Consider the following 14,438-nt stretch of genomic DNA (forward strand, 5'->3'; position numbering starts at 1 on the left):
CCCAATTGAGATAGTTTGGGATGAGTTGGACCACAGAGTGAAGGAAAAGCAGCCAACAAGTGCTCAGCATGTGTGGGAACTCAAACTGTTGGAAAAGCAATCCAGGTGAAGCTCGTTGAGAGAATGCAAAGCTGTCATCAAGGGTGGCTACTTTGAAGAAACTAAAATATATTTTCATTTGTTTAACACTTTTTTGGTTACTACATGATTCCATGTGTTATTTCATAGTTTTGATGTCTTCAATATTATTCTACAATGTAGAAAATAGTAAAAAAATAAAAATAAAAGATAGGTGTCCAAACTTGACAGGTACTGTGTATTCAGTTGTATAAATGTGCAAACTGTCTTTTTTCCCAGTGACCCAGTAGGTATATCATTTAAAAATACCTAATGAAAGATTTTAAACCATTGGCCTTGTAGGAGGAGAGGAGAAAGAGGGAGAACAGTGTGGTGGAGAGAGGCCATCCAAGCAGAGGATTGCTAAAATATGCAGTTGCAGTGGAGGAGTGTCATTTTTATCTCGACTTTTAAATTAAGTTAAAAACTAGGCGTGTCAAACAAAAGCCTTTCTTTGCTGCACTCATCTGTGCCTGCTTGTGACCAACACATACAGACCATTCACTGTGAAATGAGAAGTAATTCAGTTACCAATCCTATATAAATTATTTACAAGGTGCAGGTCTTTTCATTTAACAATAGACTGACTGGGGTGTCATTTTGTGTTTCTTGGAGAATAAATCAGTAGACTCTCAAGAGAAAGGCACAAGAGACCCATTGTGTAGCTAAGGGCGACTCCATGATGTACTGGCCACAATATGGGGCAAGTGACTGGTGGCAGGGTGGCCGATAATCAGCTACCCTGGGGTGTGGGGAGGCTTTGGTTGAGTTAAACGGAACCAGGACAGACACTGCAACTGGGCTGGGGGAATAATAATGAGCTTTGGGTCTGACTCAAGATTTCAACAACTATAAAACAAATTAAAAAATAAAACAAAAATACAGACTGCCCTTTTGATATGTTCCGGCCTGTTCTCAAAACAGAGATCAGGCGGGTTTATAATATTTGGAACTTCAATAATCGTGGTTTTTAAATGTTCGTTCACGTCGGATCAGTGTTACGTTTCGCTCTTTTGTTCTTTTTCATCAAATCATTAGTAAGAACATTACAAAGTACAACACATTCCCCCTAAGCAAGTCTCTAGTGGAAAAACAACCCTTTACAACAAGCCAACTTAGTGAGTGAGGAGGGAGGGACTGGGGGGAGTGATGGCAACAGGAAGTGACTGGCGGTGCTGGTGAGGGGTGAAAGGTCAAGCCAGGGGTCCTTAGCGCCCTCTACTGGGAGCTGGCCCTCTCCAGGGGGTGTCTGTGGCACCTGCTCATCGTGAGTCTGAAGGAGGCTTGGGGGCCATTGTGGTGGAGGAGCGTGTCCTGCGCAGTGTATCCGGAGAGGAACCTGGCCAGGATGGTGTAGGCGAAGGCTGGGTCAGCAAGGGCTTGACCGTGGGTTTGGGTGGGGGTCACCGTTAGCCCCCCGACTGCCAATCCCGGTGGCTGTGGTGCTCTGGGAGCCATCCGACTACAGCCCCGGCTCTGGAGAGCTCACCCAGCAGAGAGTCCGCCTCGGTCCTGCTGATCTCTCCCGGCAGGTCAGTCACATCCAGGACTTGCCTACTCACTGTCACACACAGAGACAGAGCAGCGAGAGACAGAGCAGCGAGAGACAGAGCAGCGAGAGACAGAGCAGCGAGAGACAGAGCAGCGAGAGACAGAGCAGCGAGAGACAGAGCAGCGAGAGACAGAGCAGCGAGAGACAGAGCAGCGAGAGGGGGGGAGCAAGAGAGAAACTGTCAAAACCAACTTGGAGACAACCTTAGGCCCATGACCTAATTAGTTAACATAGTACAGACTAACCCTAGCGCCCTTTGCAATCAGTTTTGTTCTATGTACAAATCTGTGGCAATTCAAATCAAAGAAAAATATAAGATAGATCTAAGAGTGAGATATATGAGGGGTTTTTTTTAGGCTTGGAGGTCCACATCTCTGTCCTCTAACAGACAGAGGGTGTTCCCTACCATTACCTGGATCACCTACACTGAGATCTGTAGACAGAGCTTTCCTTGTCTGCTTCCTCCCTCTGCCCCCTCCACCGCTGTGCCGCATCCCCATGGGTACCTGGGTGCAGAAAGAAGGACAAGAGCATGTTCAGATTACCATCTCTCGCAACTATACTTTCTGTGGACTCCAGCTTAAGGTATCGGAATGATATTGATTCAATTGGAAGAGAAATGAGGAACAAAACAATCAGAGACCAATGTTTGACTTCATCTTTTGTTTTATTTGCACAGTACTAAAGAGATGTTTCCAGGCTTTGCCAAGCATTTCAGAAGGGTATATAGAAATCCCCACATAATTCCTCCTATAAACAATAGGTAGCTTCAACTTAAGTGGATGATCTGTCTTGTGTAGACTCACCTGATGGTTGGGGACCATGGGTGGAGCGTGGAGAGGAGGACGGATCTGGGGGTTGTACTGGAGGGGCTGCCCTAGTAACGGGTACCGCGCATCTCCTGGGAAACACAGAGACGACAACACGCTTAGTTTGGCTCAATTTCATTAGGGTTACAATTTTCCATAGAGATGGAGCAACTGAGCTGTCCTCAGGGACCCTGAGCATTCCACACATTTGTTGAATTTAGTATTAGCACACCTGATTCTTCTAGTCAACTAATGACAGCAAGCCCTTGGGATATCATATTCCTATATAATTTTAATAGATTAAATATGTAGAAATATCTGGTTGAAGGTCCCCCAGGACTGGGTAGAAAAACACTGGGTGTCTCCCTCACCTTGCCCTGGCATAAAGGGTCTGGAGAACTGGGGCATCATGGGTACAGGGGCGAGGCCTGGACGGATGCTCTTCACATTGGTTAGGTGGTGTGGGTGGGAGGGAGTTGGCGACTGGGCGGGGGAAGTTGAGGGACTGCCCAGCTGGGGAATGCTCTGTACGGACAGTTGGAGAGGACAGGGGAGGGCTAGTGGGTGAACACAGACCTCACAGACACCATTACATTTTGTCTCAGGGATACTCCCTTCTTAGAAAATTACAGACCATGGTTACGACTGTCCACATCATCAAACCAAACCTCATTACTACATTTACACTCAGCATGTAATACTGATAAATATATTTTTTTAATTAAAATGTTTTTGTATACATATATTTTATTTTTTACATCTGCAAGTTCTCTCTAGGCTCAGCTGGGTCCCTGCACTCACCTGTGAGGTGTCTAGGGTGGAGAGCTCTGTGGACTTCTGTCCTCTCGTGTGGTCCAGACTGTAGTACTTGCTGTGTTTCCACTGCGGGGGCGAGTGAGGCCGTGGTTGCTGGCCAGGGGGCAACGTCAGCTGCATCATCACCATCCCACCGCCTGGGGGAGGGGGAACGCCTAGGGGGGCACAAAGACAGACATTAGAATCTTATATTAAATTCAATAAACGTTTATTTATCCCCTCAGGGGCAATTAAAGATTTAATGTGTATAAACATCTTGTTAACGTGGGAATATCTGTTAACGTGGGAATTCCAGTATGTTCATCCTGTGTGTGTAGCAGGTTTACCATAACGATATTTATCAAGTTCAATAAGATCAGTGTATGTCAGTGTAACTTACTATTTCAGAGCTTATTATTTCCTTCTGTTTGCATTTCATTAGTGCATTATGAAGAAAAACAAAATGTCCACGTTTGCTGTCTCACCGCTAGAATCCTTTGTAATCGTTAACCTCCACTCAATTGATATGCAATATGTTAATAGTAACTGAATTCCATGTTTGAACAAGGTGTTTGTTGATATGCGTATTATTCTTGTCTGGTCCTTCTTTCCAAGGACAGCGCTGACCACTACTACATAATCATATCTAAAACCTTCAGCCGTCAAGCATCCATTTAAAGTTGTTTGCCCAACAATGAAGGGTTAGGGAATTTACTAGACCTGCACTTGGCCTTATTAAAAGAAGAGTTCTGACTGCACTTAGCCTGTCTAATTATTTTTGGCGGGGGTTTAAAAGTAAACAGTGTCTATATAATGCTCTTATCCTGACAGGGTGTAAACCACTGTATATGGCTAACTCATGCATGAAAAAAAAGAGAAAAAAAAAGGGTAAGTCTTCAAACAAAGTGTGCCAAAAAAGCTGTACTTGTAAGAAAACCAGGCAAAAGATTAACCTCAGTTGTACTACCATCCTTGGATTGAATCTTTAGGCCCGTCTTGGTGCAATATGATGCAGTTTATTGGGATTTAATTGCAAATGAAGAGGCCACAGAGAAACAAAGTTGACCATAGAGCAGCTTAAGGGCCAAAACACAATTCCACATTCAACATTTAAAGAAAGAGAATGCCATTATAATTTTGTATAAAGGACTTATCTAACTCCTCGTAAGCTGTTTCATATGAACATTTTGAATGATGCATCCTGTACATTGTGCCCTCTTAATGAACCTGTTACCTTTATACACACATGGTTTAGGAATGCCTTCGTATCTATACTGAACAAAAATATAAACGCAACATGCAACAATTTAAGATTTTACTGAGTTAGTTCATAGAAGGAAATCAGTCAATTGAAATAAATGAATTAGGCCCTAATATATGAATTTCACATGACTGGGCGGGCATCACCCACCAGGCCCAGTCAATCAGAATAAGTTTTCCCCACAAATGGCTTTATTACAAACAAAAAAACTCAGCAGAACTTTCCCTCCTCAGATGATCCCGCAGGTGAACGAGCCGGATGTGGAGGTCTTGGGCTGGCCTGTTAACACGTGGTCTGCAGTTGTGCCAAATTCTCTAAAATGACGTTGGAGGCGGCTTATGGTAGCGAAATGAACATTACATTCTCTGGGCAACAGCTTTGGTGGACATTCCTGCCTGCAGTTAGCATGCCAATTGTACACTCCCTAAAAAATTTACACATCTGTAGTATTGTGTTGTGTTACAAAACGGTACATTTTAGAGTTGCCTTAATGTCCACAACACGAGGTGCACCTGTGTAGCGAGCATGCCGTTTAATCAGCTTGTTGATATGACACACCTGTCAGGTGGATGGATTATCTTGACAAAGGAGAAATGCTCACTAACAGGGATATAAACAAATTTGTGCACAGAATTTGAGAGAAATTTCTGGGATCTTTTATTTCAGCTCATTGAACGTGGGACCAACACTTTACATGTTGCGTTTTATATTTTGGTTTAGTATATATTCTGGGATGAAGTAGCTTCGATCTTGTCCACGCTGATGTCCGAAAATATTCCTGCATTACCTTTCGTTTTACTTTTAAATGATTTCTCTGTACTTCATTTCTTTGTCAGTGGCACATTCTTCTTGCTGTCCTAACGGCTGCAAAGAAAATGATTGCCGTATGATGGAAGCCTCCACACACTATCCGTCAATGGATCCTCACTTTTTTGGATGTAATTTATATGGAGCTGTCTACCTCTCGCATTCAGGGAGCTAAAGAAGTCACTTTGAACCAATGGCTTCTTGCCGCTGAAACACTTTGTGATGTGTTGCTTTGAGTTTCTCTTTTCCTATCTTTTCCATTTATTTTGATCCGTGTATGTTTATTTCATTTGATACCTTAGGTCCTCGGATGGGATTCGGGGGAGGGAGGTGTAACTTCATTTTGTATGTATGTATGTATGTATTCATGTTTGCTGACAATCATTATTACTAAATAAAATAAACATTTGATCACAAAAAAAAGAAACAGAACACAACAAAATAAATATTTTAATTTGATAGCATTTGCCACAAAAAAAATGGAATTACTTTTCACTTGGTAATCCCTGCATGAAATTAAATCATTTACCACCTCACTTCTGAACGGAGCGAAATCTAATTTCAGGATTTGAAAGAACATTTCCCTTTCCATTTTAATTAGATATTCAAGGAGAAAAGAGAAAAAGAGATGGAAAGGAGAGAGAGAGATGGGGTGACTGACGATGGCTATACTGATTCACAGGAGCTTCGCCAGAGAGAGGAAATTCACATTAACTGAAATTAGAACACCCATGAAAGCCCTTACTTTTTTAAGATGGCCATAACTGGGAACAAAGCAGCAGAGGAATTACTTTTTAATTACCAGCCTATATCTGTTCAATAATTAGATCGTTAAGACTTGGAGTGTCATTTCAATTAGCACCTTAACGCTTCACAGCTAACAATCGAGGAGGGGGGGATGGGAGGGAAGGCTGGCAGGGTGTTAACGCGTCTACATGACTACCTTTCTTTTGTTGTTGCCACGCGGTATAATTATAGCTTTGGCCCTGGGAGATGAGAATGCTGCCTGCCTGTCTGTGCCCCCTCACCCTTTTAGAATCGATTCAATCCATTTTGAATTGCCAGAGAATTCGGTCTGAAGTGATTTCTCCTGATGACACCTGCCTCTGTTAAGTGGGGTTCTAATTCCAGGGTTTGGTGAAAGGTTATTTTAGGCTATTACACTCCAGTGTTTAGCACAGGGGGGGATTGGATTGAAGAGAGTATTAAAGAATAAAAAAGTAGAGGTAGGAGAAAGGTTTAAAACAGGGTCCGAAGAGAAAGTCGTACAGGGAAGCTAGTGATCTGTGGGTTTTGTTCCAGAGACGACCTATACGGCAGCTAACTTTATTGACTGTGATTGATATTTACTTCCTAGTTGAGACCTGGTTGTAATGGATGCTGTGGCTCAGGCTGGCTGTGCTGTGACTGGGCTGTGTACCTGAGCACTGCTGTGCCTGATGGAGGGGCTGCTGGGAGGTGCAGGGGGAGGACGGCCGAGGGAACTGCATCTGCTCTGATCCAGGAGGAGGCAAGAACCCAACAGAGGAGCTGCAGAGACAGAAACACACACTTTTTAAAGCTGAGCAGCAGAGAGGCAAAGCTCTGGCAGCGCTTCACTCAATGTAATCAGAATTTGGCTCATCAGTTTAAAATGGGCTAAATTACTGAAGTGGAACACTGTACACAGGGGCATTAGAACTACCACTAATATCCTCAATCAGAAACGAGTAAAGGCTGGGAATCGCTACGGACCTCATTTTCTACAAAATCAAAACAAATCAAGGGCAATCATCATTTTTTACTGTGTCTCCGTAACCGAATTGCGGTTGCAGTGTGCAACTTTGGGTTTTCTGCTTTCCAGGCTCTTCTTTCGCTCATTTCAGTTGTGATTTAATAAGGATAAAAGCAAAGCGAAGGCAGGCAGAAGGCAGGGTGATGCGTCAGCCCAAAGCACAGAGGCAGGCAGCTGCTGCTAGAGACAGTCGGCTCTTCGCTCCGCTCGGCACCCTGAGGAATAGTGTGCGTCTGCACAGCGGACCAGAGGGCTGGCATGAAGGATGGTGTAGAGAGAGCAGCTCACCACATGGGACCAGCAATGTTATATTAAGACTCAGTAGATATCTGGCCTTATAAATCATCTTGAACATGGCCTACTAAAGAAGAGGCCCCATGAGGGGGAGGGAAGAGGGGGGTGGAAAGTGACCCCTTTCTTTGCCATGCATAGCCCAGTGTGAAGCATCACAGAGATGGGCTAGTTATCGGTTAAAACTAAAAACGTCTCACTGTAAAATTAGGAATATATTAATGGTCTGTAATATTGTAATTAGTCTATAATCAGAGTATGTTCACATTAAAACATTGTGATTTCCTACTACATGGTGTTTTGTTAAACTGGGAATATATTTAAAACCGGTATTCAACAATGTAATGGGTCTACAATAAGTGTAATGGGTATAGGTATTTCCATGTTAAAACAGTGTAGTGATGATGATGTCCAACCTCATGGTGTTCTGTTGATTGGGTGTGATAACACTGTAGTAGACCTGGACACCAGAGCCAGGCATGGGCCCCTGGTTGGACTGGTTGTGGTTGGGGATGATGATAGGCTGCTGATATGTCTGCTGTGGCACACCCTGGGAGCCTTGGGGGTGCATGGATACCTGCCAAGACAGACCCAAATTACACATGGTCAACATGGGATGCCAAAAAATATACAAGATCGTTATTGTAAAAGAGAAGGGTTCTTAACGACCAAGATACTTGGCTAAATAAAGGTTTAAATAAATATGCTTTTTTTAACGTCTTAATAATGTTCATCATTGACAATTGTGTTTTTACATTATAGACTTACATTGACTTAGTGTTGGTGAAATGCCAAGTACCCACCTGATAAGATGGCATGGAGGGATACTGGACCATCATGCCTTGCATCTGATTTCCCATATTGCTATGCAGGCCACTGACAGTGTTCTGACTCTGTGGCACTCCAATCATACTCTGATAGCTCTGTGGCTGATTTGGCATCACAGTTTGGTAACCTGGAGAAATAAAGAGAGCGAGTTGAAGTTGATACAATCAAAAAGTGGACACATGACTTAAGATTCTTAGATTTCAGCAGACTTGCATTGAAATGAAATGCAAAGATCCTTGGCACAGGCTGTGTGCTTATTTATTTGAAAAGTGATCAATGATTCAATGAAGTCAACATTAAAATGGTTCGGTGAATAAACAACCTTTAAGAGCCAAAGATTTATCCTCCGCTGGTAAGATTATGGGAGATGAGGAGAGAAAAAAAAAAAGACTTTTCATAGAGTATGTTAGAGAAATTATCCTCTTTTTTTTCTCCACTGGGTAAAATACATCAATGTCAAGGTTACCAGAGCGCGTGTAAAGCTCTGAGAATGCCATTGAAAAACCCTCCAAAGCAAGCGCCTTGAGGAGAGGTATGGGGGGATGGAGGGGAGAAAACTGCAGGAGGTAAAAAGGAGGAAGGGAGTGAGGTGGGGGGCTGGGCAATTTTCAATTTCTCCTGGCTTTTGGCCAGAGCGACAGCAATCAATTTGGTCCAGATGAGAAGAGAAGTGGGACAAAAGGAATGGATGGCCCCCGGCGGGGAGTGTAGGAGAGGCAAGCGACGAGAGAGGCTGGTCGCTATTTTTAGTGTCATTCTCTCACCTCCACTTACAAACTGAGCATGAAGCGAATATAATATTAAACACTCTCTGCTTCGGCTGACTGAGCAGAGGAAGGAGAGGAGAAAGGAGACGCTTTGCACTATGGTACCACACAGACCCTGAACCTGGACCTAGGGACTCAAAAGGCTTGAATTGCTTGCCTTGCTGCTTGCAGACAGCCTTGCCTGCCTGGTTAAAAAGGCACTGACTGTCAGGAGGCTATAGCAGATAAGATGAAACAGGCACGCCACCCCTCTCCTTGTTACAGTAGATAAACTGACGCGTCTGCTGCCTTTCTCAAGTTCAAAAGCTTAATCTTTTCTTACAAGAATAAGGGAAAGGACTAGGCTTTCTCAAACGCCTGGGGAAAGGAGTTTTCAAACGGTACTGGTGTCCTTCAACTCAGATCTACCACAACATTTTTCTTCCTCCCTCTTGTCACCCAAAAACATTTTCCTTCGGCTTTATTTGACCACATGTGGAGAAGTATAGTACATTTTCACAGACAATGTCAAGTTTCTGCTGACATTAAGAATTCTGCTGATATTTTATTACAACAATTGCACATATTATGAATATAATACTTTGTCTTCATAATTGCAGTTGAGACTCTTGCACAAGCCTTTTATAGTTAACAGAATCAGCAGTATAATACATGTTAACAGAATCTGATTTTATTATGAAATAAATGTAGAAGTGGAGCACACAAAAAAGTTTAAGTCTGATGTAGAAGTCAAAACCAAAATGAGGGCACTTTTTATGGCAGGAACATCGAGCATAACAACAAAAATACACTGAGTCTTCACAAATATTCACGGCGAGATACATTTAAAGTCTCAGTCAAGTCAGAAGGCCTTCTGATTTGATAGTCAATAATCAAGAATGCCCAGAAGACAGGAGGGCTTTAACGTGTGAGTTTTACAGCAGTTTGATTGATTGCGTAATCATTAGTGCTGAGCGATTAACCAACATTTCTGTTATTTTTCATTTTTTAAAACAACTATTGTCCAACTTCGGTTAAATTATTTGGATTCCATTTCATTTCATTCAGGGTTTTTTTGTGAGCTCGATGCAAATTTTCTCACTGCAGATTCTCTAAAGATAAATCAGATCAACCCCGAACTGTGCGATGTAGTAGGGAGTTGTAGTTTTCAACAGGCCAATATTCTATAGTTTAGCGCAGTGTTTCTCAATCCTGGTCCTCGAGCACCCCCAACAGTACACAATTTCATTGTAACCCTTGACAGACACACCTCATTCAACTCATTGCGGGCCTGACTTTTTTAAATTTAACTAGGCAAGTCAGTTAAGACCAAATTCTTATTTACAATGACGGCCTACCCCGGGCCAAACCCTAACCCGGGCGACACTGGGCCAATTGTGCACCGCCCTATGGGACTCCCAATCACGGGCGTTTGTGATACAGCTTGGAATCGAACCAGGGTCTGTAGTGACGTCTCTAGCACTGAGATGCAGTGCCTTAGACCATTGTGCCACTTGGGAGGCTGATGATTAGTTGACAAGTTGAATCCGGTGTGCTTGTCCAGAGTTACAAAATGTGTACAGGGTTACAAAATGTGTATTGTTGGGGGTACTCGAGGACCAGGGTTGAAAAACACTGGTTTAGCTCAGAAAACATAGCAATTAACTACAATGACCATAATCCATTGCACACCTACTTGTCCGGAGACAACACATGATGGAGAGGGATAAAGAGCAGTTGCTTTGCGAGGTACTGTATCTCTACCTGAAAATACATGATCTAACTGATTAATAGTTGGTATTCAGCAGTCAAAAGTATGCCTTATTTACTTTGAAGAACAAATAAAATAAGATTTTGTCAGACAGCAGCTCTATAGAGATGACTAGGAATTAAATGAAGTAATCAAATAAAACAAATGTAATATACACAACTGAAATATTAAATTAAAGTAATGTGAATAAAAGATGGGTAATAAGTGATGAGCAGTAATTGGTAGTCACTACCATCATGGGACTTTTATTAATTGTTTTATTGTGTGTTACAGCATAATGCAGTGTGCTTCTGCTGCCTTTCATTAAAAATGTCTACAAAAATTCTATAAACTGAAACCGACCTCAAAAAGCACTGATCGCTCAGCACTACTAGCGGTAGAGTGTGGTTGGCGAACAGTTTTGTCTGAAGAGGTGAGAGTGAGGGGCTGGAAAAGAGACCGGTTCACTGTGAGAATCATAGGCCTCTCAGACAGTGCCCCGGCCCCGTATCCTGAGCCTCTGGTTTTACCATGGAGGGCCAATACCTGGTTCCACCCATGGAGGGTCAAGATCCACCAGTATCCAGGACAGGCCTTTCGGTTCTAACCAAGTCTGGAGGGCTGATATCCAGGTAGGAAACCCGTCTAAACACCTGACTTTGGACCCACAGGCATATAAACGTTCTGACATTTCCCTGCTGGAATTCACCATCATTTAATAATTTTCCCATTTGAAATCCCCATCCTTTTCTCCACTGCCAACCTGCATGACAGATGCATGTACAAAGGCTGGCAGGTAATTAAAACAAAATTCCCCATTTCCTTTTAGAGTTCAGATTGGCTTCTGGATTTCAGTGGTGCAGCGGAGCATCTGTTTCTCTAGACAGGCCAGTGAATAATGCCTCAGCGATACACAGTGGGGGGGAGGGAACAATGCTAATAGTGTATTTGATTGGGAATTGTTATTATAGGGTAAAAGGGTAAGGCAAAACAATGGCCAAAACTGCAGAGAAAAGCATTCCAACACAGTAGTTAGCTTTTCGCTCTGCCCCAGGGGCACTGTCTAATTTCCCCTCTGCAGTTTACTTAAATTAGCATATTGTGTACCCGCCATAAAAGCAGATAACCGGAGAGAATAAAGTGCTGAGTGTAATAGAAAAGAAGTGTGAAAAGGGAGGGAGGAGCGGTAACAGCCATATCCCCGCAGCTTGATATAAACTGTATTAAAATAAACACACAAGGAGGTGTGGTATGGGGTATTTTACCCCCCATGTAGATACCTTTAATACAAACCACTCCACTGATGGTATTACATATATTACACCAGAGAAATAACACACACCTGAAAGTAACACCCGTTTTTAATAGAAGAACTTGGCAGCTGAGATGAATGGTTGAGTTACTGGTTCAGCCTGTGCTAGATACCTACCTGTCTGTTGTGTGGGCGGGGGCATTGGCTGACTCTGTGGGGCGCTGTACTGCACTGTGCCCACAGGCCTGTACTGCTGGTTGGACAGGGGGTACTGGCCTGGCGCACAGTAACATGCTGGCATCTGTAGGCAGAGATAGAGCAGTCTAAAATGGCATGCCATTAATACCAACACAGCTATCCATCTCTCTGAGGTCTCTGAACATACAGTACTCAGCTGGTGTGTGGCATAGTTACCAAGTGCCATTTAAATGCTATTTTAAGTAGAGAGCGAAAGTATTTATGAACAAATGTATTGTACATGTCTCTCTCAGATAGTAATGATGGAACATTACAATCATGTAGTTGAGGGAACAAAGACACTGGCCAAGCATTGATTAAGATAGTCAGTTAGATGGAACAAAAGTATATTAGTACTAATGTAACAGAATAGTGTAAAGTCTAATAGGAGTAAATCAGGTTAGGCTTGGATGTACAGAAACTACCTGCTGCATGGGCTGCTGCATGTAGCCCTGTTGCTGCATGACCGGCTGGTTGACAGGCGGAGGGGCGGGGGTGTTGTAGGCCTGGGGGGCAGGGACGGGCTGGACTGGAGGGGCCACCATGTAGCCCTGCTGCTGCGGGGGGGTCTGGAGCACGACGGAGGAGGGGTACATGGCAATGTGGGTGTCCCGACCTGGGCCCTCCCCAGAGGCCTGCCGGGCCAAGCTCATGTGGCTGAACTGGGCTCCCAGGTTGTTTTGCTGTGGGAGCACACAGAATCGTGTTAAATTGATACATTATATTATTACATGTCTTTTATATATTTATTAATATAATGGGAGTTCAGTCATGGCTCTACTTGAACTACAACAGAACCTTGTATATAATGAATAATACATCGTACTTTTATATAGCGATTTTCTGAAACCCAAAGACTTCTACAGAAAACTATAGGCTAGTACTACCGAACTACTACTGCTGGCTCTTTTTGTCGTCACGGTGTTCGCTGAACAGCCTACAGCAATTCAATTGGATACAGCCACCCATGCAAAGCAAAAATCCTAAGGCCCTAAAACTGAATTCCTCCTGACCTGTTTAAGTGTGGTTTGGTTTACTTTACAGGGTGGTGGGTGGTTAGGGACTTTCAGCATTGCTATTCATAGAACATCAAATTCCATCATCTGCTGTGAAATTAATTATTCAAAGCAGCCTTCCACAAATGTAAAAATGTAATTAGTCATTAAGGGATGTTTATTGGTAGAGGGAGGTCAGGAAAGAGGTTAACAGAACACATGATTTGCATCAATGGATGGAGTGGGGTAGAAATACACAACACATGAAAATAAAACTGATTCCATTTAGCATTAATTGGCATATTAAGTCTTACTATGGGTGAAAAACACTAACCATTGACTAACTGCATTCAATTAGCCTCGAGAAGTAACGCTAAGCAATGCCTGACACTAGTGAATATAAGTTAATTAAGGAACTTTTGCAAGTTTTGTTTGAAATTCTGTCCTTGTGTGTATTTTTTTATGAACATTAGCCTACATGTTACATTCAGATCTTAATGTGGGCATATAGCAAGAACAGAACATTAGCTCCATTCATTTTGCTGGAGAGAAGTTCTATATTTTATTAATCACAGTCATCTATCATATAGCTGGAAAATGACCCTATAATATTCCCATTTAGCAGTCTCAGGCACCTACAGTAGCAAACACCAGTTTGGCTCTGTACCTAGTTCACTATGCAATTACAAAAGTTAAACAGATTTTTTGGCTCTGTACTAATAAGTTCGCTACGCATTTACAGAATTTTTTAAACAAGCCATAAGAGGGAAGATGGGATGGAACCCAAATATTGAGGTTTTAGGAAGAGGTGAATGAAGGAAGAGTAAAGAGATGAAAGTCAAGTACCACAGTGTATTGTTGGTTAGGGGAGACGGAGAGCAGCTGAGGTGGGTAAGAGACAGATGAGTACTGGACAGGCTGAGCAGAAGGCTGGAGGGGCAGGACCGGCTGAGGAAGGGATAGAACAGACTGAGAAGAAGAGGACAGGAAAAGAGGTAGAGGAGGAGAAGAGGTAGAGGAGGAGAGAAGAAGAGGTAGAGAAGAGGCAGAAAAGACAAGTGGTAGATTAAAGGAGAGAAGTAGACATAGAAGGTGAAGAGGAGGAGAGGTAGGATGAGAGAAGTACAGGAGAGGAGAAGAGGAGGAGAAGCGGTAGAGGGCAATGGGTTTAGTCAAAGACATTAGGCAGAAGATGCAAACACTGCAAGAGGAGAAAGCATTGCC

At 43.0% G+C, this 14,438-nt stretch overlaps 1 protein-coding gene across 1 annotated transcript in view; it reads right to left on the reverse strand.

The window, feature by feature from the left end:
- Nucleotides 1-1,009: 1,009 nt before the first annotated feature.
- Nucleotides 1,010-14,438, reverse strand: part of LOC115160863 (R3H domain-containing protein 1-like) — a 69,744-nt gene continuing 56,315 nt past the window's right edge. The window contains 12 exon segments of the mRNA XM_029711348.1: nucleotides 1,010-1,550; nucleotides 1,553-1,678; nucleotides 2,082-2,175; nucleotides 2,476-2,570; nucleotides 2,850-3,003; nucleotides 3,280-3,449; nucleotides 6,762-6,871; nucleotides 7,823-7,983; nucleotides 8,210-8,361; nucleotides 12,160-12,283; nucleotides 12,645-12,902; nucleotides 14,061-14,183. Coding sequence (XP_029567208.1) covers nucleotides 1,336-1,550; nucleotides 1,553-1,678; nucleotides 2,082-2,175; nucleotides 2,476-2,570; nucleotides 2,850-3,003; nucleotides 3,280-3,449; nucleotides 6,762-6,871; nucleotides 7,823-7,983; nucleotides 8,210-8,361; nucleotides 12,160-12,283; nucleotides 12,645-12,902; nucleotides 14,061-14,183 — 1,782 coding nt within the window. The 3' untranslated portion in view covers nucleotides 1,010-1,335.

This window comes from Salmo trutta, chromosome 24, assembly GCF_901001165.1.
Source record: "Salmo trutta chromosome 24, fSalTru1.1, whole genome shotgun sequence".
Lineage (NCBI taxonomy): Eukaryota > Metazoa > Chordata > Actinopteri > Salmoniformes > Salmonidae > Salmo > Salmo trutta.